We start from the raw sequence: 27,916 nt of genomic DNA on the forward strand, positions 1-27,916 counted from the left end.
GCGTTTAATTATCAGAATCATCATAATAATTTTAATTTTCTTTCAATTATTATCATGAGACCTATACAATCTTAACAATTTTGTTATTCAAAATTGCTGGTAGGCAAGATTGTTGAAAAATAATCAAGAACACATGAAGAGGATCCCAACTAGGTTTATAACTACATTGTTATTATTTTCTCTCCATTAGTTATCATGAAACAACATATACAATCATAAGGATTTTGTAATGCAAAATTGCTAGTAGTCAAGCTTGTAGAAGAAGATTCCAATTAGGGTTTATATATATCATACTAGGTTTTATTTTCTTTCTATTAATTACCAAGAAACAATATGAACGATCATAAGAATTTTGTAATGCATAATTGCTAATAATCAAGCTTGTCATGAACTCATGACAAAGATTTCAACTTGAATTTATAACAATATTAAAAGATATTAAACATATTCCAACTATAGTTTCTTTTCTAATATAAATGTCTTTTTAGTCATTTCATTTACCCATATAATCTGATTTTAAATGTAGAAAAATTAGAATGTGTATTAAGTATTTAGGGATGTGTTAATAAAATTTCTCTTCTAAGTATGGTAAAAACTGAAAGGAAAAAAATGTAAGATGAGCAAAGAATTTAATAAAGTGGCAATAACCGCACCCTTTAGTTTTTTCTATTTTGATAAAAGGATGTAACTCGAACTCTTCAGAGTTCTTCTTCTCTCTTCCCCGGAACCTGATCTTGAAGAAGAACTTCAAGGACGTAGGCACATAGAACATCCGGCCTTGACCATCAATGGCTGAACACTGAAATCGATGTGGGGGTTAAAACCTTTTTGAGAATGGTTTTAGTCATGGAATGGACTGAAAGACAGAGAGCCCAATTTGTTTGAGAAAAACTTTTTGAGGTGAAATCCTCTTAAGGCGTGTTCAAGTGAGGTGTAATCTCTTCAAGGTAGATTCAAGTAAGGTAAAATCTTCACAAGATAGATCCAAGTGAGGGGAAATCCTCTCAAAATGGATCTGAGTGAGACGTAATCCCCTCAAGGTAGATCTGAGTGAGGTAAAATCCCTTCAAGGCAGATCAAAGTGAGGCATAATCCTCTAAAAAAGAATTCAGGTGAGATAAAATCATCTTCTAAAGTTCTAGACTTTTAGTCAAAGAGACGGGCCAAACGAGAGACGACCCAATCTATTTGGAATTTTTTGGGACCTCTGAGAAGGTCAAATCTCCTCGAGGTGGATCAAGATAAGTCAGAACTAGTTAGCGAAATTAGTCTGCTCGGTCAAATATGTAGCAAGCAAGAAGCACTCTCAATGTACATTGTCTTGAAAGTGGCATAATGAATTCATGAATGCATGACTTTCGGACTTTGCATACCACTATGCGCACTATTTGAGATATCCGATCAAATTCACTAATAAATACTTAGTGAGGTGAACATTCGAAGGAGGCAATGAACTTTGTACGTACACCCTCTACTATTTAAATACTTACTGACTTAGACATCAGAATATCATTTACAGGTACCCCTTTTTCCTTTTCTTATAAGGGGAAAATGTCCATTTACCCAAATTTAAGCTCCACTAATCCCACTTACTCAAACATCTTGTAAGATTACCCACTTACCCAACAAATTACATATTTTTTGCTCTAATATCCTTTTAAGTAGATTTGCTCACCTAAGAGACAATTTTAAGGGACTGTGAGGGACAAATGCATCTAAACCACATATATTAAATATAGGGCTAATTACTGTTTAGTATCCTGTGGTTTTAGTCCAACATCAATTCAGTCCCTCGACTTTCAATTTCATTAAAAACACCCCTGCAATATCATTTTCTCGTCCAATAGATCCCTCCGTCGGGATTCCGTCAATTTCAGCCGTTAACTGCTACCGTGGCAGTCCAACTCAGCAAAAGTGGGACCCACATGAAAGTCAAATACTGAAAATGACCCTGGCCAACCAAATATGGAAAAATCCAAAATAATCCCCAAATTTTGAGGTTAGGGAGAATCGAACCCAGACCACAATGCATGCAAAGCAAAGCCCCAACCACCATGCCATTTGCACGACATTGATATATGTCAAACAACATAATATATATATATATATATATATATATATATATATATATATATCTATATACCCAACCAGATATGGAAATATCCAAAATAAGCCCCCAAATTTGGGGTTAGGGAGATTCGAACCCAGACCACTGGCGTGGTGGTTGATATATACCCAACCAGATATATATATATATATATATATATATATATATTATGTAGTTTGACATATATCAATGTCGTGCAATTGGCGTGGTGGTTGGGGTTTGGCTTTGCATGCACGGTGGTCTGGGTTCGAATCTCCCTAACCCCAAATTTGGGGGCTTATTTTGGATATTTCCATATCTGGTTGGGTATACCGATATATATATTATGTTGTTTAACATATATCAATGTCGTGCAAGTGGCATGGTGGTTGAGGCTTTGCTTTGCATGCATTGTGGTCTGGGTTCGATTCTCCCTAACCTCAAAATTTGAGGATTATTTTGGATTTTTCCATATTTGGTTGGCCAGGGTCATTTTCAGTATTTGACTTTCATGTGGGTCACACTTTTGCTGAGTTGGACTGCCACGTCAGCAGTTAACGGCTGAAATTGACTGAATCCCGACGGAGGGATCTATTGGACGAGAAAATGATATTGCAGGGGTGTTTTTGATGAAATTGAAAGTCGAGAGACTGAATTGATGTTGTACTAAAACCACAGGGTACTAAACAATAATTAGCCCTTAAATATAAAAGCAGAAATTATAACAACTTAAAACTGTGCATTTATTTTCAACCGTCAGATTCATATGTCGCTTACAGTCTCTTAAAAATTGTCCCTTAGGTGAGCAAGCATTTCCAATTAAGTATTATTTATTTATTTTTTATTTATTTTTTAGACAATTTTGCCCTCCCTCCCTTTATCACTCAGAGAGACAAGTCATCGGAGACTTCACAGACTCCGGTCAATGGTCACGGGCAGCCGATAGAAGGAATCCGGTCACCGGAGTCCGGTGAAGTCTCCTAAGAGGTCGTCGGAGACTTTTATTGGAGGGCAATAATAATTTTATTGAGGGACAATAATGATTTTATTGAGGGGCAATAATTAGTACAAAGGTGAAGTCTCCTAAGAGGTCGTCAGAGACTTTTATTGGAGGGCAATAATAATTTTATTGAGGGGCAATAATTAGTACAAAATGAGCATTTTCTTGTATATCCAGGGTTGAACAAATTTAGAGAATGTTTGCTAAAAAAAATTGATTTTTTTTCTTTTATTAAGAAGGAAAAAGAAAAAAGAAAATTGATAAAAGCACCCAAAAAACTGATCTAAGTGTTATAGTATAATTAAAACCCACCAGTAGCTACCAAGCCAACAATGTCCTTAGAGCAAGCTCACTCATTGAGCTTGACCGATCAAAACTATTCACAGCTTTTTTTTCCTTGTATTTCCACTATTGAGGTTGGCTGGTCAGACACTGTTCACAAAATGTCAAGAATGGTCACTTTCGTAGTCAAGAAATTGTATTTCTTCGACCTCGTCACCATAACCGGCATCGGAGCTGTCCTCGCCACCATGCTGGTCGCCGATGAAGGCTGGGAGGAAAGAGCGAGACTCGTCGTGGATGAAGGCCGGGAGAAGAGAGAGAGAGATTTGAATATGACTGAAAGTAATTTAATAATTGAGTTGAGACTAAAAGTGATATTTTGCCATAAAATGGGGTGAGTTGGCACATAAATTTGTTAGTGGGGTAAGTGGGTTCATGTTGGCCCAAATTTAGATATTTGGTGAAGACCCCTTTTGGTTGTTACTATGCTTATGCCTTCTGTGGCATGATAACGTACCAACTCTTTTTTACTCTGCAGTCTGATCCAAGTCATCCAAGTTTTACTAAAACAATCGTTATATTGTAGCTATTTTAATTCATTGAAAATTCTATAATGCTTTCATTAATATATCAATATATCAAGTAAAATTAGTTTGATATGAATGTGGAGTAATTTCAAACTAATATAGTAATATATAGAGTTTGTCTATCTATTTGATGCGGCATAAGCGAATCTTTATTTCAGTCTAATCACTATTTAATGTCTGTCAACTTGTTCAAGGGAACAAGCACTTGAATGACAGGTGAAGGTTGTGGTTTTACTTTTTTAATTGAGGTTTGTCTTTAGCTCACATAAATCCTTGTAAACAGGTAGAGAAATCATAGTTTTTGGGCTGGAATAGATACGAACGTGTACAAGAGCAGTGTACAAAAAAAGACCAGTGACGTCAATGAAAACAACTTACCTACATTAAACCGGTCTATAAGAGCACACGGTCCAACCGCTCAAGCTAATCAAACTGCCAGTCTGCCAGAACCAAAAGAGCCCCTAACAAACAGAGTCAGGTCCTATAAGTTCAAATGGAGCAACTTAGGAATGGTAAGAGATTGATATTCTTCCCACTGCCCTTTCAAGGCCATATAAATCCCATGCTTGAGCTCGCCAATATTCTACACTCGAAAGGCTTCTCCATAACCATAATCCACACCAGCTTCAACTCTCTCAACCCTTCGAGCCATCCGCACTTCACCTTCCACTCGATCCATGAGGGCTTCTCTAAAAGCGGAACCTTAAAGGATACTCTCCTTGTCATTTCTAGTCTAAATGCAAACTGTCATGAACCTTTCAGGGGATGTTTGACTCGGTTGTTGTCTGATGTTTCGAAGGAGCCTGTTGCTTGCTTAATCACCGACTCCGTCTATGACTTCACTAAATCTGTTGCGGAGAGCCTAAAGCTACCAAGGATTCTGTTAAGGGCTTGGAGTGCCTCTTCGTTTGCTATTTATGCTACATTTCCGCTTCTTCGAGAAAAAGGTTACCTCCCAAAACAAGGTGAGTTTTACTTGAGGAATTAGAATTTACAATCAGCTATATTTCTCTTATATAGCAGGCAAACACAATCTGCACATATTTGCACTTATTATTATCTATATATAGTTCGAGCTCCTCTATCCAGTACTTACCACACACTTTGACAAGTAATTTTCCCTCTCCATCTTGGCATTAGATTCTCGACTAGAAGAGGAAGTGACAGAGCTTTCACCTTTCAAGGTTAAAGACCTTCCACTTATCAACAGTGATGGTCCAGAGAGATATTTTAAAATTATAGCCGACTTGGAAGATCAAACCAAGGCCTCATGTGGATTGATTCTTAATACTTTTGAAGACCTTGATGAACATGCACTGGCCACAATTCGCCAGAATTATTCTATTCCAGTTTTCTCACTAGGACCATTTCACAAATGCTACCCCAACTCTTCTTCAACCTCAAGTAGCTTATTAGCACAAGACCAGAGTTGCATTTCATGGTTAAACAGACAAGCTCCAAAATCTGTTATTTATGTTAGCTTTGGGAGTGTAGCAGCAATAAACGAAGCTCAGTTTTTGGAGATAGCCTGGGGCCTGGCCAACAGCAAGCAGCCCTTCTTGTGGGTGGTTCGACCCGGATTAGTCCCTGGGTCAGATTGGCTTGAAGCACTACCTAGTGGGTTTCATGAGACCTTGAATGGAAAGGGGCACATTGTTAAATGGGCATCTCAAAAAGAGGTGCTTTCCCATCAAGCGATTGGTGTGTTTTGGACTCATAATGGCTGGAATTCTACATTGGAGAGTATTTGCGAGGGGATCCCTATGATTTGTATGCCATGTTCTGCTGATCAAATGATGAATGCAAGATATGTAAGTGATGTTTGGAAAGTTGGGTTGCAGTTAGAAGATGGAGTTGAGAGGGGCAACATTGAAAAAACCATTAGAAAACTACTGGTGGAGAAAGAAGGGGAAGAGATCAAAGACAGAGTGGTGAAGCTAATGCAGAAGGCAAATTTTTGCCTCAAACCAGGTGGCTCCTCATATCAATCCTTAGATGCATTGATCAAACACATTTTATCATTCAACTAGTATTTTTATCCAGATTCAGAATCGATATTGATTTAAGTTTGCATGTAGGACATGTCTTACACTCTTACAGAATAATCTAGTCGTCTGATTAACAATGAGCTGGAAACAAAGTTCTATCTCTTTCTAGTCTTCTTATTTTATAAGTTTTTAGACCTCTCTAGTCTTCTTATTTTATAAGTTTTTAGACCTGTAAACCCCTTGGGCCTAGCAAAAGATGCCTCCTGCTACTCGCAATAACTTTTGTTTAATGTTATCATGTATGGTGATTTCTTGTGTTATGAACACATAATCACTTTGTCTCCTATCAAAAAGTTGTTGGGTAGAGTGGACAGTAAGAAGGTTGGTGATCGAGGGTGTGTGCCTAACAAGGTTTGGTTTTTGACTTACTTTTCTTGCTTGGTACGTAGGGGAAATTATTCTATGCACTGACTGTGCAAATGATCCAACACTTATAAGATGATTTCAACGTTTGATATTTATAATTAATATTTTTATTAATAAACTAAGAGTGTATTTATTATAATCTAACCATCCATTTATGTCGGTACACTGAATCCTCCCCCGGTATGTAGTGGAAATTATTCTATGCACCGACGGTGCAAATGACCCAATACGTCGGTGCACCGAATCCTACGTACGGAGATTTAATGATTTATCATGAAGATTTGGTACTATTAACTGACGCTTAAAGAACTAGGAGTAAATGCATAGTTCTCATTAGTATCTCTGTATTGGTTCAACAAAACCTACATGATTGTGTTATGTAAGCGATGTTTGGAAGGTCGGCATGCAGTTAGAGAATGTGACTTGATAGAGGTGAAACTGAAAGAACTATTAGAAGACTACTGGTGAAAAAACAAGGTGAAGAGATCAGTAATGCAATCAGAAGCAACCCTAAGTTTACAAGCAATAGACCTAAAATAAGAATTCTGAAGTCCACAAGAGATTGATAGATGAGAAAACTCTCAATTTGATTGATAATATGATAAAATATGGGTTCTGCAGCCGTTTAAGGTTGCTTATATATGAGAAAATAAATCTAGGGCGACTAACAATGAAACCCTAAAACCCATAGGTTAAAACAAAACAAATCCAAATCGATTTAGAAAATCATAAATGCTGAAAAATAGTAAATTGCAGTTTTGAGGCCTGAAACGATCTCAAAAGCCCAAAAAAACCCACACATGTTGGCAAAGCGATAAGTTTTGTTCCTAGCGTCGTTCCATTTTTGAAAAGGTATAGCAATCACAATTCTGACACCAAACGCCAAATTTGCAGCAAACCGGGTTTTCCTTTTTCACGATCAAGCTGCTTTTCAATTCTGGTTGTCATCCGTTCTACATTAGCCTCCTCCACCTCTGAAGAACTGGACCCCAAGTTCTCTTTAGAATAAAGAACCTCATCTTCACAAAATTCATGCAGATCTGCAACATTAAAGGTTTTAGAAATGCCCATGGAATTAGAACTGCAACAACATAAGCATTGTCGTTGATCTTCTTCAGCACCTTAAAAAGGACCATATTTTCTTGGCTTCACCTTGTTGTAGGTACCGACATGAAACCTCTCATTGCTTACAAACACCATCACGTCATCTCCCTCTTAGAACACTTTAACTCTTCGATGATTGTCAACTGTAGCTTTATACTTGGCATTAGTCTCTTCCAACTTGGCTTTAACTTCTTCTCTAACAACCTACACATCTCTAACCATGCCTTCAGTAGCAACACTAACACTAGGAACCTTAGGAAGCTTCACCAAATTAACCACATGTTGAGGAATAGTAGTATAAACTAAAGAAAATGGTGACTTCCCTATTGCACTATGCACAACACTGTTATAAGCAAACTTCACCTGTCGCAAAGCATAATCCCACTGTTTGGGCCTATCTCCACGAACACTCCTGACCATGTTGCTTAAGGTTCTGTTAGTAACCTCTGTCTGTCCATCAGTTTGAAGATGAGCTGTGCTGCAACAGTTTAAAGTTGTACTAAACATCCTTATATTACCTTATCAAATATATACATTTGCATGAATCATTTGGTAATTTGATTACACATTGTATCTTTGGAGTTATATGGCTTATATCCTCAAAGTATTTGGCTGGAATGTTTCCCTATTTTGGATGATCAAACAATTTCTAACATGACTGAAATTTTATAAAATTAATTATTAATGAGGAATCTAAAAGATGAACAATTCTTGTTATTGAAGGGTCTGTTTAGAATTGCTTTTAGGAGACTCAAAAAGGCATTTGAATTCATTAAAAAATCTTAATTAATTAAATAAATAAAATTTAAAAGAATAAAATGTGTGTTGAGTGAAATTTGTTAAATGCATTCTCATGCATAATTATATATATATATATATATATATATATATGGACCATATACAATTATCGCATAGCTAGCCATTGGTACTCAACTACACATACTCTATATTAATATATATATATATATAGACACACACACAAATCATTATTCCACACTAAACTAATAAATCAATGATGCGGTGGCGAACTTAGTATCTTTTTTTTGTTATTTTTTTACCAGGGCCGGCCCTGAGGGCTGCCACCTGAGGCAGCCGTCTCCGGCGGGCCTCCAAAATTATATATATATATATATATATTTTTAGTCCAACTAATTATACATATTCTTTGCTATTCTTGCAACAAGAAGCTGCATGCTTTAGCAAAATGGCAAGTTTTTTGTGTGACCTTTTAACCACCCAGGTTCGAGACCAAAAGACTTCGTTTTATATTCTTCTTTTCTTTTTCTGATTTCTTCTTGTATTAAACAACTTTCTTTGTTTTCTTTTTGTTTTTTCATTGCTACCAATGTAATTATGTAATCTCTAATTTAACTATTTAAGAGTACAATATAGATGTTTTTTTTTTTAATTTCTACTAGTGTTTTTGGATTTAATTTATTTTAGAAAAAATTTTCGTATGAATATTTGGCTCAGGCCTCTAAAAAGTCAGGACCGGCCCTGTTTTTGACTAGTATGGGATGTGAAAAGATCAAGCTAAATTTTGTATATAAATGCATATAGAACAAAAATAGAGCTATCTAATATTTATTATGTGTTAAAGCCTATACGTACAATGAAATTCAGAATTATGCACTGAATTTCATTTTAAAGGAGGCTGGCCTAGATAAAATATCAAATTAGATCATTTTAATTACATACAAGTATGCAAATGTTTTAGTGTAGGCGGCATATTTGAAATGTGGCCGTGTGAAGTGAAAGATGTGTTAGCTCAACAAGACTTGAAAAATGAAACGTTCTTGCGTATGTCAACCGTACCACGTGGCGGTGCGGCTGACCAATCAGAATTCTAATGGGGGTATTTTGGGTATTTCACCTTTAATAAGCAAGGGGTAATTTCAGGATAAGGGAAAAAATTTCTGATGTTTGGTCCGCCTTAATTGGTAAGCATGTGGTACAGCTGACCCTATCCAAGAATTTCTGTGACTTTAGAAGATAAGATAGAGGATATGCAGAGGGTATGTCAGATGCTGATTGGGGTCAGCGTAGGTCGCCACCCTCATGCAAATTTTTATATATATAGTTCGTTCCTACATAATTGTGTCTAACGTAATATATTATTATATGAGTGAGTAGTTACTTTGTTGGGAATTTGGTTGAAAGGCCTAGCCAATCTTGTATGGATTAATGCTATAATAAGATCTTATGCGATTTTCTTTAACATGCTTACATGCTAGTTTAAGAGTTGAATGCATATGTTTAGACTTTACCACTTTGAGTATGTGTGTTTTCCATGTCATGGTATATTGTTTAGAGCTTGGTAACCTTTGAATGTTAAAGCATGAAAGCACACTAGGTGTGCATGTAGGGGTTGTGAATTACAATCACTTAGAGATAAGCTTGGTTGGTTTGCATGATTTCTTCATCTCCAAACTTTATGCACTTAGGGTAATGCACCAAACTTAACCAGATTGAAATGCATACTTAAGTAGTTTAGTACTACACCCGAGAAGGGTTGCTTGATATCACAAAATGAGCAATGTCATTTGTCATATCCGAAAGGGATACAAGGAGAGAAATTAGTTAGTTAATTTAGCATCATTCATATTGGAATGAATCAATACTTGCAAGGGAGGTTAGTGGTAGACAATCTAAATCCTAACTTAATTTCATCCATTTGATCACTAGTTTAGTTTAGAGTAATTTAGTTTACATTTGAGCATCTAGTTGTTTTCAATTCAAAACTATCAAAAACCAAAATCAAACCACTACTCCAACTTGCAATACTCACCATGAGCTTATATTTCCTTGTGATTCTAGGTTCGTGATTGTACATTTGCATATTCTAGCTCTCTTTAGGGTCACACCCTAGCTAGTGAAAAGAATCCAATCCTCGTGGATTCAACAACCTTTCTTAAATTCCTATACTATTACTTGTACCCCTTATATTTGAGAGTGACTATTTGGCTAACAACTTAACCAAGAAATGTCAATGTCAGAAATTATGTGCCACAAGAAATGAAAAAGTTCCTTAATAAAATTGGAAAGTTCTACCATGACTTAAGGTATCAGTACCTTAAAATTGGTACTGCATCTGGGCCCTCTATTTTACACGGCTAAAATGGACGGACGAGCATATACGGGTGCATATGGGCATCCGCCGCATGTAATCACATGGTAACCTGCTATAGCAGGTTTCAACAATGCAATTTCAAAATTTTGAAATCAAACCTTTAAACCGTTCCAAGCTGAGAAGCTGCAAATGATTTATAGGCCAATAGTGGCTTTACATAATGAATAAATGCAATCTCTTGATCTAAGGGCTTCATGTGGACTCAAGATTCAATCTTAGTTGCTTGGCGGCTGAGACGTTGGAGGCAGATGGTAGAGACCGAGGGGCTGAAAGAGCCCCAGGAGTAACGCACAGAGTAGCCCATCGGAAAAATATGAGGAAGAAATGGAAGTTATAGAACTTTCTACCAACTCGGAAGCACCAGCCATATACCAGGCCTTTCAATAGCAGGTCATATTAGATGTATACTCCTTGGAACACCAGGTCGTCGTTTTAAGAATTGTCCGGTACTAGTCGAAGTAACAACATCTTTGATGCAATTTTTGGTACTTGAACTTGATCTCTTTCTCTTGCGAAATGCATTAGAACATTTATTCCAACATTAGTTACGCTATAAAGTAGAGTTTGCCAGAGATTTAGCTATGAAGCCTATCCCAGGCATGAGATTTCGCTACAAAGCCCAGTGTTTAGAGGGTGAAGGTTATTTCATATGGGGGAGATTTTAGAAGCAGGAGAAGGATCAACAAAGATGAGAAAGCCATTGTTGCTATTGCTTTCAGTTGTGATTCTCTTCTGCTCCCCAAATGGGTCTATTTTTATAGGGCCAAATGCTTGTGGTCTAGTTTAATGGCAGCAATTAAGGAGGTGGTTAATGCCATTATCTCATAAATATTTCCAGTTAATACACGAGTTTAATGGTTAGGAATAGGCATGTAGATATATTAATGTGGAGTGAAAGCTAGATCAGCAGGGAGCAGATGTTAATTTGAGTGTTAATCATGACTTGCGACCTCCTGAACGCAATTTCGCATGTGGTTTACGATCTCTTATAAATATTCGGATTATATTTCTTGTGATTTATGATTGTTGGTAATTTATTGAATTTATGTGTTAATAGTGATCTTTAATTTCCGATGAATATTATAAATCTGAGTAATTGTTATGATTTTTGGGTTTACTGTATGAGCGTGTATGTATTAATTATTGATCAAGCAGTATTATATTGTGATTGTAATAATTGTTTTGGTTGGATGTGATGATCGTTTGTTGAGATTGTTGTTCGTGAATTGATTGGATGACTTATGTTTTGGAGACACTAGAAGAGAGGGAATGGACTAGTGCTCTCGATCAATGGCACCAGAAGAGAGGGGATGAACTGGTGACTGAGATTGTTATAGGGCCAAATGCGTGTGGTTGCCCGGTTGGTTGAGAGGTCGAGTTTAATGGCAGATGTTGTTGTCATTGTGTGCCTATACGTGGATGATCTTATAATAACCGGCAACAACTCAAACGAGGTAGCTAAATTCAGGGAGGTCTTGATTTCTCAATTGAGGTATTGCAAACCAAGAAAGGAATTTTTATTTCATAGTTGAAATATGCAAGAGAACATCTCAGAGGTTCAAGATGGAGCTTTGCAACCCAACTCTCACTCTTCTTCGATCAAGAAAGAACAAAGTTGGTTACGGGCTCTGTCTTCCCATTGGGCCATTATGGGCTCTGTTGAGCTAGGTTTTTCTTTGTTACTTTTTGTTTTTTTTTTCCTTATCCTTTTGTACTTTGGGTTTAGGGTTATGGACTTGGTGTTTTTTGTCTTTAAGTTTTGGGCTTCTGGCCTCTAACTCGGACTATGAGCAGCTTCTCTCCAAGTCTCCATGATCTTAGCATTTAGATTCTCGACGGCTTCTCTCCAACTGCTACAGCTAGAATTATGTAATGTATGGGGGTAAATACATATCTTAAATTCGAATGACTAAAAGCCTAGATTTTAAGAAGCAATAGAATTAATCCATTCCATTTTCCTCTCTGTACATATCAATCACCTCTCGGCATTGTGATTGTAAGGTCTTGTATGTAGGCGACACACAATATGGGAGATGTATTGTCCAATGGCATGTACAGAGCTCCTAGAGAGAGATATGGATCGAGGAGACTCTCAAAATATCTGATAAAGGAATTCACTCTTACGATACTTCTGCAAAATATCCCTCTACACACATTACTTCACTAGACTAGCCTACTTGTATTAGACCGTTACAATAACTTCAAACCTTCCTAACTCTTAGCCTACGAAATCACCAACTCTCACCATTATTCTCACCATAATTCTATATTAACTTTAATTCCAACAGACTTAATTTTGTGCAAGTTAAATAAAGAAAAAGCAGATGACGGGGTGATAATATTTCCATGTACTTTTGATAAAGTATTTCATAATGAATATGGGCTCATTAGACAAAATTTTGTGATTGAAAATGGACCATTATTCTCACCATTATTACGATACTTCTGCAAAATATCCCTCCACACACATCACTCAACTAGACTAGCCTACTTGTATTAGACCGTTACAATAACCTCAAACATTCCTAACTCTTAACCTACGAAGTCACCAACTCTCACCATTATTCTCACCATAATTCTATATTAACTTTAATTCCAACAGACTTAATTTTGTGCAAGTTAAATAAAGAAAAAGCAGATGACGGGGTGATAATATTTCCAAGTACTTTTGATAAAGTATTTCATAATGAATATGGGCTCATTAGACAAAATTTTGTGATTGAAAATGGACCATTATTCTCACCATTATTACGATACTTCTGCAAAATATCCCTCCACACACATTACTCAGCTAGACTAGCCTACTTGTATTAGACCGTTACAATAACCTCAAACCTTCCTAACTCTTAACCTACGAAATCACCAACTCTCACCATTATTCTCACCATAATTCTATATTAACTTTAATTCCAACAGACTTAATTTTGTGCAAGTTAAATAAAGAAAAAGCAGATGACGGGGTGATAATATTTCCAAGTGCTTTTGATAAAGTATTTCATAATGAATATGGGCTCATTAAACAAAATTTTGTGATTGAAAATGGACTGAGGTTTTGGGAATGATCAATGAATTGTCTGATTTCAAGAAAACCTTCTTACTACTATGGCTTTGGGAACGATCAAGGAATTACTGTATATTTTTCCACATGGATGAAAAGAGTTTGAATTAGCAATTGGTTAGTGCATACCTAACGATCCGACATGATGCAGTACATGGTCATGTAACTAGAGCTAGTACCGACAATATGTTTAACTAGTGATGGCGTTCCTTGCCCTCACTTATTTCTTTGGATTGGTAATTTGGTATTTTTTAATTTTGCCTGGTAATTATACCAGAAGCATTCTGTTGTATTTGCTCTTTCTCTCAATTGGGGTTATAATCAAGGTACTCAAATCTCCCATCAGGTTTGGGCCTGAAATGACGATTAGCCCAAAGGTGCAAGCAATAGACTCATACGGGACAGACACGTCTACCAGACGGTTGTAGAAGATGATAGAATCCAATGGAACAATCTCGCACACATCAATCTACTCTTGAAGAATCATGAAAGCGCCTGAACCTTCTTTGACATTCTATATATACTTCACTCTATAGCTTCAATCTCATCAAACAAGAATCATCCAAAGCAACCAAGTCTTCCAATACCTGCCAACACCAGCAAATCAAAAACCTCAGCGAACCCATCAGCAATGGCTCTCAGTCTCTTTGGCACCGGCCGACGCAGCAACGTCTTCGACCCATTTTCCCTCGACATCTGGGACCCCTTCCAGGGCATAGGCTCTCTCGTCAACTCCTCCTCCACTGCCGCCGACACCTCCGCCTTCGCTCAGACCCGAATCGACTGGAAGGAGACCCCGGAGGCCCACATCTTCAAGGCGGACCTCCCCGGACTGAAGAAGGAAGAAGTGAAGGTTGAGCTGGAGGAAGGGAATGTCCTTCAGATCAGCGGAGAGAGGAGCAGGGAGCAGGAGGAGAAGAATGACAAGTGGCACAGGGTGGAGAGGAGCAGCGGCAAGTTCCTGAGGAGGTTCAGGCTGCCGGATAATGCAAAGGTGGAACATGTCAAGGCTTCTATGGAGAATGGGGTTCTCACTGTGACCGTGCCCAAAGCAGAGGAGCAGAAGCCCCAGGTCAAGAGCATCGACATTTCTGGAGCCTAAACTTTCAAGATCTTCATGCCATCACATCTTTAATTTTGTTCTTTGTAATGTCAAATAAGCTTGTGTGGTATGTTTTGTATGTTGTAATTTCCTAGTGTGTAATATGTCTTTTCTGTAAGGTTTGATGAGTGATGGGCTGTCATGTATGTTGATCTAATAACGGTATTAAGAGAAAAACTTTCATAATGTTTTGTGGATCTTCAATAGTAAGTTTCATAGTGCCAATTCCTCATCCTATGCGAACATGAAACGCTATGAAAGCCCAGAATAACAAGCTTAACGGCCGAACTTGACATGACTTGGAAAATAACTTTGGACTGGAACGACCCATGCGTGAAACCATTCAAACAAAGCCATGGAAAGCCCCGAAGGCATCTTCACAAGCACAAGGCTAAGCTACCAAACTGATCAGCACCTACAATTCATAAGGCTGAACATAAAAGCTGAAGATGGAAAATAAGCAATTCGTTGGTTTAAAAGTGGCAATTACATCATTCTTGTTTCGACATGCCACAACCCTGAAAGCCCAGAAGAGTCGCTTCGGCACCTTTCACAAGCAACCTAAGCTACATGAACTCGTTAAGATTATAGGCGAATGAACACCTGCATCAAGTTCATAATGCTAATAAGAGCCCCCTTACATTAGGATTGCCTACACTGCAGGTTCATAATACTAATCACAGAACACCAAGCAGTTGAGCTGCATAATACATTTTTATTTACCATAATCACACTTGGAACACACTTAATTAGAGATAAGCCTGATTAACCAGAAATCTCAATTGACCTGACATCGACCTTCTTGGCCTTCTCCTTAGGCACCGTGACAGTGAGGACGCCGTTCTCCATCGCCGCCTGGACCTGCTCGACTCTCGCATTCTCCGGCAGCCGGAACCGCCTCGTGAAACTGCCGCTGCTGCGTTCCACCCGGTGCCACGTGTCGGTCTTCTCCTCCACATCGCGCTTCCGCTCTCCGCTGATCTGGAGGATCTTGCCGTCCTCCACCTCCACCTTGACCTCGTCCTTGCGCAGGCCCGGCACGTCGGCCTTGAACACGTACGCCGTCGGCGTCTCCTTCCAGTCGATGTGCGCGTGGGCGAACGACGCCGTTTCGGACTGCGACGAGACGGAGCGGAAGGGCCAGGGGTCCAGTGGGTGGTGGTCCCACGCGTCAAGAGAGAACGGGTCGAACGCGCCAGATCGGCGGCCGAATGCGCCAGATCGGCGGCCGAATGGGTTGGGAATCAGCGACATTGTACGGAAATTTGATCGGATCGGAAATTGTGGTTTTTGGGTGGTGGTTAGTGGTTAGTGGTTACGGATTTTGGCCTTTTGACCGAAATTTATATGGGAACCTTTTTTAAGGTTCCCACCCCCAGCATTACCCGAATTGTATGGAAAAACGGGTCAAATAGGGCAATGAGCGCCCATGGCCTAATGGATAAGGCGTCTGACTTCTAATCAGGCGATTGTGGGTTCGAGTCCCACTGGGCGTGCTATATATTTAATTTTTACTTTTTCTCACTGTTTTTGCTAGATTAATGTTGAAATTATTTTGGTTATGAATACCCGAAGTCTTGAGCTCGCAAGAGTGCAGTGTGGACTTAAAATTTCAAACATTGAACCTGCTACTATATTATATAAAAAAAAAAATACTGGTACATAGTTTTGAAGGTATCTTTCGATTTTGATTGTAAAAACGAGCTTGAAAGTTAAGATTGATCAGAATCATCAAGGTCACTACTGTTGCAGCTCTCGAAATCTTGAAGATCCTCCTGGTCACTAATGTCGCTACCTTCTAGATCATGATTAGAATCATCACTGGGAACTACTTTGGTAGCTTGAAATCTCAAAGGAGATGGAATTCTGGATGTTAATTTTGCACAAGATTTAGATTTCACCATCCCGCAGCTTTCTTCCTCTTTCTTTAAGTCACCAGGAGGCAAGAAGCACTCCACGGACAACCCCTTAATGTCAAAACCTACTTCTTCAAGTGCCCAAACCAATTTCACTATTCTTCTCCGGGGATGGCCTTCCGAGCTCTCACCACACAAAGACACACAAGTCCTGCCCCCGTGTGCGATGTTGAGGCCGTCGATGGTTCTGTAGTCTTGGAAGTCTGACTCCATTGTCGATTCCCAATAACTGTGCTTTCCGAAAGCTGTCGTCCTTAGTTGGCGAGAGTCTTCTAGCTTCACCAAAAGGCCTGTTTTGTGGCTGAAGTAGCCCAAAACGGTTTGTCGAACTATCTCTACGTTGCTGCTGCTTAGTGTTGAAGGTTTAACCTTCAGTTTTAGTATGAAGCAGTCCTCTTTGTTTATTGGTTTGTCCGCAGAACAAACGGAGTTTCTGAATAAATTTGCTGTTGACCTTGGATTAAGACCCTGTTTAAGATAATAGTAGGTATAGTATCAGTATTTAATTTGTGCAAATAATATGCAGTACACTTCATCATTAACAACGTGCACTAGCTAGGACCTACATTGAAGTGGACAACAGAATGTTCAACGTTGGCATAACACTAACTGGATATAGGCAGTGCAACTTACAATTAAAGTAAACCTAGAATTGGCATCAAAATCAGTTAGAAAAACCGAAGTATGTATTTGATGAGTACATAGTTTACTTCTTTCAACGTTTTGATTAAAAACAGCAAAAACAGCAACGTGTAGAAAAATAATATACAAGGTTATATGCAAAAGTAAGGGCAAATTTCATTTTACCCCTGATCTTTACACCTTAAATCATTTGTGCCCCTGCACTTTTAATTTCATCACGCGTGCCCCTGTACGTACCAATTTCAATCAATCTTGTCTAACCCTTAGCTTTTTTGCCAAATATTGTGTTATGTATTTTGAAATTGTAGTCACATACGATATAATTTTGCATCATACAAGGGAGCCCATTAGAGCCACATTTTCAATTTACAAAATACTTGACAAAAAAATGAATTATTAGACATGATTGATTAAATTGGAAAGCATAGGGATACATGTGATGAAATTAAAAGTGCAGGGCCACAACTGATTTAACATGTAAATGTTAGGGAGGTAAAATGAAATTAGCTCCAAAAGTAAATTACAGAGAGGATAGTGAATGATATATACCTGAAGGAGATGTCCGAGGGGAAGAGATGGGACTCGATAAGCGTACGAGTGATGCCAAGGCAAAGACGCCTTGCCATCACTCCCCGTGCTGACTTTGTAACCAGTAGACAACATCACTTCCAAGCACCATAGCTCCCTCTTTTGCCAGAGCACAAACCCCGGCATTCCATGTCCTCCGACTCCTCCCCCACCGCCAATGGATTTCAAGCTTCCTTTCGTCCCATTTGACACTGTGATCTGCACCTTGCCCGTCGCACACAAGCTGTCCATTGATGGCAAAGCCTTCTCCCCGCCCAACGCCGCCACGTATTGCTTCACAATGTATTCAGCCCCGGCATCCCAATGATCCCATTGCCCTAGGATGAGGTTGCGGTCGAGTGGAGCTCCAATAACTCTAAGTAAGCTAGCTAGTGCCCTGCCATCGGGTTCATCAATGACATCGGGAGACAGTGCCCTCGGGTTCATCAATGATTTCATTCTGTTCCATAACTTTGTTGTGTTCTTGCAAGGGACCTTTAGAACTGTGATCTTGTGAGGGACCTCTAGAACTGTGTCCAAATTGGGACGATACTTCTCCTTGCTCGATGGGTCCATGATGAAGAGACGAGAGTGGTAGAATTAGCAAAAGATTAGCGAAAGAAAAGTCTGCCATGTACATATTCAAGTGTGGAGCGGTGGCTCATGATTCCTATTTGTACTAGAAATAATAGGTAAGTACGCGGGCATGCTTTTCCTATTTTTACTAGAAATCTATTTTTTTTTTCCTTTCTTCGGGGCAGAATCTAAATTTGGCAAATATAATTGGTCTATGTACATACCCAAAGTTGACTTGAGGTAATTAAGTATGCTCCTTTTCTTTTCTCTTTTACCATATGTATGTCTAAATACTTCAAAATACGATGGCCTATGTACAGAATATATTTAAACACGAATTTACAGTTCTTGGTCACTACTTCCACTGCTTTCTGAATCATCATCATAAACATCAATGGCTGCTATTTTCGAAGCTCGAATTCTCGAAGAAGATAAAATCCTGAGCGGTAATTTTGCGTTGGTATTAGTCACCATCCCTCCTTCCTCCTCTTTCTTCAAGTCACCAGGAGGCAAGAAGCAATCCTTGGACAAACCCTTAATGTTGAAATCAACTTCCTCAATGTCCCAAATCTCTTCCATCCGAGTCCTCGAATGCGCTACATTGCTCTCGCCAAACCTGACCAACGACACGCTTGTCCTCCCCGAATGTGCAATGTTAATGCCGTCGACGGTTCTGTAGTCTTGAATGTATGACTCCATTGTGGTTTCCCAGAAAATGCTGTCGTTGCCGGAGGTTTTGATTCTCAGGAGGTGGGAGTCTTCTAGTTGGACCAGGAGACCTGTCCTCTGGCTGAAGTATCCCCAAACGGTGTGTCGTATTATATCTACGTTGCTGCTGCTTCTTGCTTGGAGCGTTGAGGATTCGGCTTCGAGTTTTAATATGAAGCAGTCTTCGTCGTTGATTGGTTTCTCTCCAATGCAAACGGAATTGCTGAATAAATTTGCAGTTGACCTCGGATCAAGACCCTGTTGAGCATAATTAAATCTAGGATGAGTTGAGCGACGTGCAAGAGGATCTCCACAGAATAATAGTACAAACTAATTGGATAGGGACAGTCCAACATAAAATTCTGGGTCTCCCTAGGACAAGTCAAAAGAACTCTAAAGAATGCTCACAGTTGGCATTAAAATCAGTGAAAAGAAAAAGTCTCCCAAGTAAGCTTTTGCTAAATTTGATAAATTTACTGCGCTATGTAATCTCGATCAATTTTTACTAAAGAGAAAGGGATAATGGCCGGTACCTGAAGAAGACGCCTGAGGGGACGAGGCGGGCCTCGGGAAGCATGGGAGTGATGCCAGGGGGTTTGTCGCCAAGCCACCTTGCCATCACTCCCGGCGCTAATCTTGCAGCCAGATACCACTAGTTCCAAGCACCACAGCTCTGGCCTCTTCTGCCACAGTACAAACCCTCCCATTTCACCACTCCCAAGTGACTTCAAGTTCTTCATTTTCCCCTTGGGACTATTCAACTTTCCTTCCCCAGTACAAAACTCTGAAGCTGCCATCTTCACCTTTCCCATTGCATACATGCTGTCTATGGAGTTCAAGGCCGTCTCTCCACCCACTGCAGCTATGTATTGCTTCACTAAGTATTTAGCCATTGAAGCCTCCTACAAATCATTAAATAAAATAAATGAGAAAAGTTGATAATAGTAGGGTTAGTTTTACGGACGATCTAGTATGTTATGTTGTCAGAAGTTTAAGATATTTACAATGGGTTGATCCTTGAGGTTGCGATTGATGGGTTGGTGATCGTTGTTAGGAATAGAAATAGGAATCAGTGGAGCTCCAATAACTCCAAGCAAGAGTTGGATCTCGGCGCTTTTGCTTCCAAATACAGTTGAATGCTCTGTGTTTGATGATTTCATCCACGACTTCATGTTCTGCCATGAAATTTTGGGGCTTTTGTTAGTAGGAGAGAATATCTCTTCTGGGACTGGAACCTCCAGAACAGTTTCCAAGCCGTCTTCACGGTCCAAGTTGGGACAAAGCTTCCTCATGATCGATGATGAGAAAGAGTAGTCAAGCCTTAGTCGTAGAGAACTTGAAGGGAGAGTTTCGGACGTATTGGGTTTTTCTTGGAGAGCTATGTAGAAGTAGCAGTAGTATATACTAAGAAGAAGAGGGGGATGTGCTTTTGGTATTTGATGCAAAGAGAGGGGCTCTGAAGTGGTGTGAAGCTGTTGTTAAAACATTACCAACCGACCAATGGCCCTCATTCTAACGTGGTTCTCTTTGTCTATGTCGTGTCTGCACGCTCACTCTCTCTCTCTCTCTAGTTTGTTTGGTCTTATTTTATAATTGATGTGGATTTATATCTAGATGAAGTGAAATTCAATAACCCTGTCTCAATGTAATCTAAGACTTGGGATCAACTAGGCAATAGTAATTCTAATGCAACCAAACCTACGGTTTACTGTATGAGCCCAAAAATTAATAATAAAACAATACTGAAACATTTCATCCAACATTTTGTATCGTTTGACAATATCATTGAGACAGTTCATCGAACATATTGACAATGTAAATGATTAAAAAAAAATTTGTGAACACCTTGTATTGTATTATATATACAGTATTAACAAAGCTCATTCAATGCAAAGAAAAGGGAAAGAGATAAAGCTAAAGAGGATTTGGTAGTTTCCCATTCCACAGCACATTGCTGCCTTTGACAGCAGCATATATCTAAGGCAATGATTCCCTTTTACGCATTAAAGGATATGAAGAATAATCGCACTTTGAATTTGATTATGATCATTGAATTCAGGAGCATGCAACCGACATTTTCATTATGAGTGTGCAACCATGGTGGTTGAGACGACACTCGATCTATTTGTGCCCCATATTATTCTGCATTAGCTGTATCTGGTACATGCTCTCTTGCTTAGGGTTCTTAGTCGTTTGTTTAATTGTATTCCTTTGGTTAGTGAATGAAGCAAATTGTCGTTAGAAACCAAGAAACCGGAAGATTCAAAGCTCCTGCATTATGCGGTTAGAAATATTGGCTTGGGGTTATGGGGATTGCGACACCTGTTTGCCAATGGCTGCAGGAACAAAACCCTAATGTACTCAATCATGTCATGCACGTTCTTATGAAATCTATGAGATTCATTACTTTTGTTTGATACTTGAAATATATACCTTGTATGATTTTATCCGTTGCTGCGGTGACTGGGTAACAATCTTGTTATAGATATAGATCCAAGGATAAGAATTTTGATCTATGAGACGTACAAATGGAAGATAAGGTATCCAATCCTAGCTTCAATTATTTTAGTTATTTATCCAACATAGTAAAGCATAAAGCCATAAAGCATCATGATCCTGATATATGGTCAGAGAAATAGATCATGTTTCTGAGTAAATTGTAGGAATGCATTATTATTATTATTTTATTTTTTTTAAATGAAGAATGACAGCCTAATTTTATAATTCAGCAAACAGTACTAAACAGCACACCCTTATAGGGTCGACAGAAAGATCCGTTTTTTAGGACATACAAAAATCCTACTTTAAAAAAAATAGAATGCAGCACACCCACATTCTAGAAAGTCCACACACTATTATTATAAACAAAAACCAAGATACTCAAAAGCAGATAAATAAAAGATTTCAATCGAGCAACTAATCTTTGCGATCTTCCCACACTCAAAAAAAAAAGAAGGAAAAATAACGAAACTTAAAATACAAAATAAAATCAAGAAAGCCCAAAACATCCCAGTCTAGACTAAGCCCAAAAAAGAGCCCAACAGTCTAAGTATCCTGAAAACCTTGCAGTCAATTGCTCCACCCCCAGCCGCCACCGACATATCTACTGTCCAAACAGTGTCCGTCATCTTCGTCGTCTCCCACAATCCAGCAACAGACCGTAGGTTTTAGGTCACCGTTGTCAATAGCTTGCGCCGCCTCTAAGGAAACCCGACACCATATGAAGATCAAAGCATCCCAAACAGGTCTTTCTCGATCCTCCTCCCCCACAAGTTTCAGGCCATCGCAAAAAGTTTCAGTCTAGGAACCATCGGACGATCTCCGCCAATTACACCATCAGCACCGACCACTACCAATTAGTCCTCCATCCGAAACCCGAGGAGAAAATAGAAAGCAAAAAACAGAGACCCGCCAGAGAAACCCCCATCACCGCCACCCTCAAGCCCGCCAGAGGAGGGAAGGGGATAAAACCCCTCCCTCCTAGTTGGAAGTTCGCCACTACCGGCCACGTTTGAAGATTTTGTTGAAAGTTGCCACCGTCGAGTAAATCCCTAGCAAAGCTAGGTTAGTTTTTAGGCAACTTTACTTCTAATGCAATACTTGATCATGTTTCATAAAAAAAAAAAAGGCAAAAAATCACTAATAGTCACTTAGGGCTAGTTTGGGATTGCTGTGACTTTAAAAAAAAAAACTACTGCTGCTGTGTTTTGAGAATAATCAGCTGTGAATTAAAACAGTTTCGTGTTTGGTAAATAATATTTTTAAAAGTGCTGTTTGTACATAAAATAAATGAAGAGCTTGTTTTGATCCACAGCAGCTTCTAAAAGCAACCTCTGGGCTGCTTCTAAAATCTGTTTCTAGTGACCTATAACTTTCAATTAAAGCTGCTTTTTATTTATTTACCAAACATAATAAAACCTAAAATTAAATTTTGAACAAAGTTGATTTTTTTTAAAAGCAAAGTAATCCCAAACGGGACCTGAGTTATGACTCATTTGACACAGTGCGTTAAGTATTTTCAACAATATCATTTAACTCACTCATTTTTACATTCGCCTTTCACTTAAATCATTGCTGTTAATTCTACTGTTAAAGGTTGTTAAAATTGAGGGTATATTTGTCAAAACGCTTAAAAATATATTTTTAACTTTTAAAAAAAATTCTAAATTTATTAGATTTTTTTCAATTTTTTTTAATTTCTGAAATTTCTAATTTAAAAATAAATATAATTTGATAAAAAAAATTTGTCTGATTTTTTCAGATTTTTTTTTTAAAGTTAGAAATGCATTTTTTTAGTGTTTAGACAAATATATCCTCAATTTTAGTGTCTTTCAACAGTAGAATTAACGACAGTGAGTTAAGTGAAAGACGGATGTAAATGTAAGTGAGTTAAGTGATATTATTGAAAATACAGTGAGTTAAGTATCGAATAGATCATAACTCAATGACCATTTGTGATATTTTCCCTAAAAAAAATTACTTGATCATGTTTTGAGGTGTTTAAATATAGGCTTTGATAAAAATAAAAAATGTTTTTTTTTTCTTTTTTCTCTGTTTTTAATCCCCACCTTATGATATCAGTGAAATTTGGGGGAGGATTCAGAGCACTGACATGCACTTGCACCAACATCATGCTCTTGCACCAACATGAATAAATGGTTGGATTAAATCAAATACATTTTTTTATTATTAAAAAAATAAAGTTGCATATAAACTTGAGATCATTTTATAAGTGTTGGGTCACTTACACCATCAGTACATAAAAAAATGTTCATCTGTATAGTATTAGTTTTCTAGGCCAACAGACTACAGTTAACTGGCAAAATTAATTTTTCATCAAATTTTCACTCAAATAGTTCAGTATGCGTTTTTGAGAATCTTCAAAACTAAATTTGTGGAAGAAAATATTATCACGTGTGTCATTTACTATTAAAAATCATAGGGGTTTTGTCCATTTACCCCATTTCTAAGGAATTCTTTCCCACTTACCTCATTAAGTTACACTCTAAGGGAGTCTTCCCTAATACCCCATTAAGATTTTTTTTTTGTTTATTTTTTTTTAATACCATTTTACCCCTCACCCCTTTGTTACTTAGAGAGAGAGATAGAGAAAATGGAAGAGAGAGAAACCATAGGAGACTTCGCCAGAGCCCGTCACCGGCAGCCGGAATCCGGATTCCGGCCAACTTTTGCCGGAATCCGGTCACCGGTCACCGGATTCCCGTCACCGGCTGCCGCCCCACCGGAATTTGCTGAAAATCTCACCGGAAAGTTTTTTTTGCCCCCAATAGACATCTATTGCCCCCTAATAGAGGGGCAATAGACGTCTATTACCCCCCAATAGACGATTATCAGCCATGTATTGCCCCCAATAGACGTCTATTGCCCCCCAATAGACTTTTAGATTACCGAAATGGTAATTAATCTTTCTAAAACTATACAAATAAAACTTTGATTAAAGAAAAAAAACGAGGAGATTACATCAATTCAAAACGTTTATTGCCCCCTAATAGATGTCTATTACCCCCCAATAGACGCTTTAACAGATGTCTATTGCCCCAATAGAACTTTTTTTCTTCATTTTTTCTTTCTATCCGGGCATTCTGCACCATTTTACCCAAAAAAAAAAACAGAGAAATTGATTGAGTCACCCAATGAAAAGCTCTGGGCACCCATGTCCTCTTCTCCATTCCTGTTGCAGTCGGAGTCGACTTCTTCTTCTTTCTATTTGCTGCTCACCCAATCTTCTTCTTCTCTCTTCTTCCACAGTTGCAGACCAGACCGGAAACCTAACTTGTTTGTCATTGTAAAATTAAACCCATTCAACAAAACCTTCAAATCACAATGGCAACTCCGATCAAATACTGAACCCATCCAATGAGTTATTGGACAGATCAGTGAAGTCAACATACTCAAGCACATCGCCAGAGCAATTCACCGGAGCTGCTTTATCTCGAGCCGTTGCTTGTTCAGATCGAAGTCCCAACGCTCACTGCAACATCGAATCGAGCGAGGAGAAGCCTTCGTTGGCATTGAAGTCGGCGTCGACAACGGAATCGAGCGGAGAAGAGGAATCGAGGGGAAGACGGCGCATGAGGCGGCTGGCTAGGGAATCGGAATCAGAGATCGTCGTCATCAGCCGTCGTCTGTGACGCCATGACTTGCGCAAGCCGCTGCGCAGCAGCTTTGGCTGTGAGGTTCTGGTTCCGCTTGACGGTGGAGAATCCAGTCGCGGAAGGATTGAGCCATGACGGAGGATGCGCCGGCGACATCGCCTGAGATGAGCCCGGGCTGCTCGAACCTCCACTCTACTGGCGCGAGTACATCGGACTCGCCAGAGGATGTGAGAGAGAGTGATCGGAGAGAGAGAGAGAGAGAGAGAGAGAATTGCGACGGGGCGCGCTGGGGAGAGAGAGAGAGAGAGAGAGAGAGAGAGGACACTGTGGCGTGCTTGTAATTTTTTAGTTGGGTTGAGGGTAAAATGGTCAATTTCTGTTAAAATGTGTAAGTGGGAACAAAAATCTGTTGCTGGGGTAAGTGGGATAATTTTTGTTCATTTTGGGGCTTTTGGTCAAGAACCCAAAATCATAAATGCAGCAATGGAAACTCATTGTTTATGATTGATCAATTGAACTTTATTATATTAATGAGAACTTATTACTATTCTAACAGTCTAAAGAAATTAAATGATCAAATTGCCTTTTCGGTTTTGGTTAGAACCACTCACATTTTATTTGGAAATATCAAATATCAATATTAGAAGTTTGAAGACAGTTGTCGGTGAGTCGTGACATGTTGATTAGCTAGCCTAACTAACACCGTGGAAGTCATGGGTTCAAATCTCACCGACATCAGGGGTGAGTTGGGGAGTTAAATTTTCGTCCAAAATATAAAAAATAATTATTATAATAAAAAATTTGAAGATAATTATCATCACTTCTCTTTTTATTTAATTCACCTAGCTATAAACGTGGTTGTGATGTATCAACGGATATTCTTCCCAATTTTCATACACTTGACTTTGAAGATTTTCATAGCGTATTGTACTTCAAAAATTTGAAGATAATTATCATCACTTCTCTTTTTATTTAATTCACCTAGCTATAAACGTGGTTGTGATGTATCAACGGATATTCTTCCCAATTTTCATACACTTGACTTTGAAGATTTTCATAGTGTATTGTACTTGGATCTTAATTACAGTATATATCAAATTAGCAATCATCTTAACCAAACTCATTTTACCATTCATTTGCAATTTCGACAAATTTACGCAATAAGAAATCATAGTTCTTGTAATCAGAAGTGGGATCGAGTAGAATGAAGTTGAAGCATTACTTATTTGAGATTCCGAATTTAAATTGCCGGACTTCTTCCAATATTCCTAATCATGAAAGAAAAAGAAATGCAGGCATCATAATAATGCCAAATATCACTCCTTCATTTCAGAAGGGTATCTCTGCACTAGTACTGTTTATACATTATTTCAACTCAATTGTTTTCCAGATTTTGGGGTCAGGGAATCATGAGCATCATTCACATGGTGGAAAAGAGAATGATAATAGAATGGTATAATAATGAATCATGAGAAATAAACAAGAATCTAGAAACAAAAAAAGAAAAAAGAAAAGACTCAGCAGCACGAGCTTTGTCTATGGCCTGTTAAGACTGCCATCGCTAATCACGGCACCTCCACGCGCACCACTGGTGCATAGATCTAACTTGAGCAATCACCAACTTTCTCTTAATCTATTTCATATCGATAAGTCACACTCTTTGTCCTTAGTAGTGTTTTTCTTCCTGCCCAGATTTACTGTCATAATAAGCAAGTTGACCATGCAAATGCTGTTGGGGTTTACCAGAAAATTTTTTGTGAAAATGAGAATGGTTTGAACCAAATAATCATTTCATGTATCTTGAGTTTTGATTATCCTGAGGTTAGGTTTCGTTTGCTTTATGGAGTGAAAATGAATTGGTCCCGTTTCAGTAAGATGCCGCTTCCATTCATTTACTGAAATAATGAAGTTAATGGAAATTAAAGCAAACTCAAGACACCAAAAAGATTCAAGCATACAATTACCGAACTTTGGTAGGAAATTATTTTTCTATATAAAAATCTTTAATTCACAAGCCAAACAAAGTCTTAGAGTGAGCAAAGCCAACGGTGTATTAAGCTCTAATCATTAGTAGCTCTAATGATTAGTAGTAATTTCGCCCGCCTAATGACATTGGCTATCATCTTCCTTAGCAAGTTAGCATTAACTTGACCTTCATAGATAATGGTCTTACTGGAAATTGAGAATGACTTACAAATTATGTCACTAATGACTAATCCAACTACTCTGCTTAGACATCCAATTAGGGATGACAACAAAGAATGGTGGTACTCTCTCTCTCTCTCTCTCTCTCTCTCTCTCTCTCTCATTGAATTCTTCTAGCCATTCCCTACAGATTCCAATATGAGAGAAAAATAAAACACTGCTAATCCTACATAGTGAAGCATATTGCCATTGGGGTTTTAGGCATTAGCAATACACAAAAGATCAAAGCAAAAGAGGGCATTTCTCCCATTACTAATTAAAGGGGAAACCTGTTACACATTACAGGTTGATAAGAACAATAATCAGCTTTGATTATGATTAGGAGCACGCGACGGACGTTTTAATTGAGCATTTCAACCGTATAGATTATATGGTGGTTGAATTGAGACAACACAATCTAACTATATATGTCTCCCAATTTGC

The 27,916-nt window shown here is 38.4% G+C and overlaps 5 protein-coding genes and 1 non-coding gene across 6 annotated transcripts; 3 read left to right on the top strand and 3 right to left on the bottom strand.

Moving 5' to 3' along the window:
- Window positions 1–4,402: 4,402 nt before the first annotated feature.
- Window positions 4,403–6,308, top strand: LOC112182877 (UDP-glycosyltransferase 76F1). Its single transcript, XM_024321437.2, has 2 exons — window positions 4,403–4,920; window positions 5,096–6,308. Exons 1-2 carry the CDS (start codon window positions 4,449–4,451, stop codon window positions 5,983–5,985), a joined length of 1,362 nt encoding a protein of 453 aa, XP_024177205.1. The 5' UTR covers window positions 4,403–4,448; the 3' UTR covers window positions 5,986–6,308.
- Window positions 6,309–14,102: 7,794 nt separating this feature from the next.
- On the top strand, window positions 14,103–14,949 carry LOC112182880 (18.1 kDa class I heat shock protein). Its single transcript, XM_024321440.2, has one exon. The coding sequence runs from the start codon at window positions 14,293–14,295 to the stop codon at window positions 14,761–14,763; it is 471 nt and encodes a 156-aa protein (XP_024177208.1). The 5' UTR covers window positions 14,103–14,292; the 3' UTR covers window positions 14,764–14,949.
- Window positions 14,782–16,148, bottom strand: LOC112182879 (17.3 kDa class I heat shock protein). Its single transcript, XM_024321439.2, has one exon. The coding sequence runs from the start codon at window positions 16,015–16,017 to the stop codon at window positions 15,529–15,531; it is 489 nt and encodes a 162-aa protein (XP_024177207.1). The 5' UTR covers window positions 16,018–16,148; the 3' UTR covers window positions 14,782–15,528.
- A 38-nt stretch (window positions 16,149–16,186) lies between these two features.
- Window positions 16,187–16,259, top strand: TRNAR-UCU. Its single transcript has one exon. It is a non-coding gene; the product is annotated as a tRNA-Arg (tRNA).
- A 35-nt stretch (window positions 16,260–16,294) lies between these two features.
- Window positions 16,295–18,464, bottom strand: LOC112170890. Its single transcript, XM_024308170.2, has 2 exons — window positions 17,871–18,464; window positions 16,295–17,147 (listed from the first exon to the last, which is right to left on the bottom strand). The coding sequence occupies exons 1-2, from the start codon at window positions 18,462–18,464 to the stop codon at window positions 16,476–16,478; spliced, it is 1,266 nt and encodes a 421-aa protein (XP_024163938.1). The 3' UTR covers window positions 16,295–16,475.
- Window positions 18,465–18,467: 3 nt separating this feature from the next.
- Window positions 18,468–20,627, bottom strand: LOC112181768. The gene is made up of 3 exons (XM_024320174.2): window positions 20,177–20,627; window positions 19,706–20,074; window positions 18,468–19,430 (listed from the first exon to the last, which is right to left on the bottom strand). Exons 1-3 carry the CDS (start codon window positions 20,462–20,464, stop codon window positions 18,804–18,806), a joined length of 1,284 nt encoding a protein of 427 aa, XP_024175942.1. The 5' UTR covers window positions 20,465–20,627; the 3' UTR covers window positions 18,468–18,803.
- Between the last annotated feature and the right edge of the window lie 7,289 nt (window positions 20,628–27,916).

This window comes from Rosa chinensis, chromosome 1 (genome assembly GCF_002994745.2).
Source record: "Rosa chinensis cultivar Old Blush chromosome 1, RchiOBHm-V2, whole genome shotgun sequence".
Taxonomy (NCBI): domain Eukaryota; kingdom Viridiplantae; phylum Streptophyta; class Magnoliopsida; order Rosales; family Rosaceae; genus Rosa; species Rosa chinensis.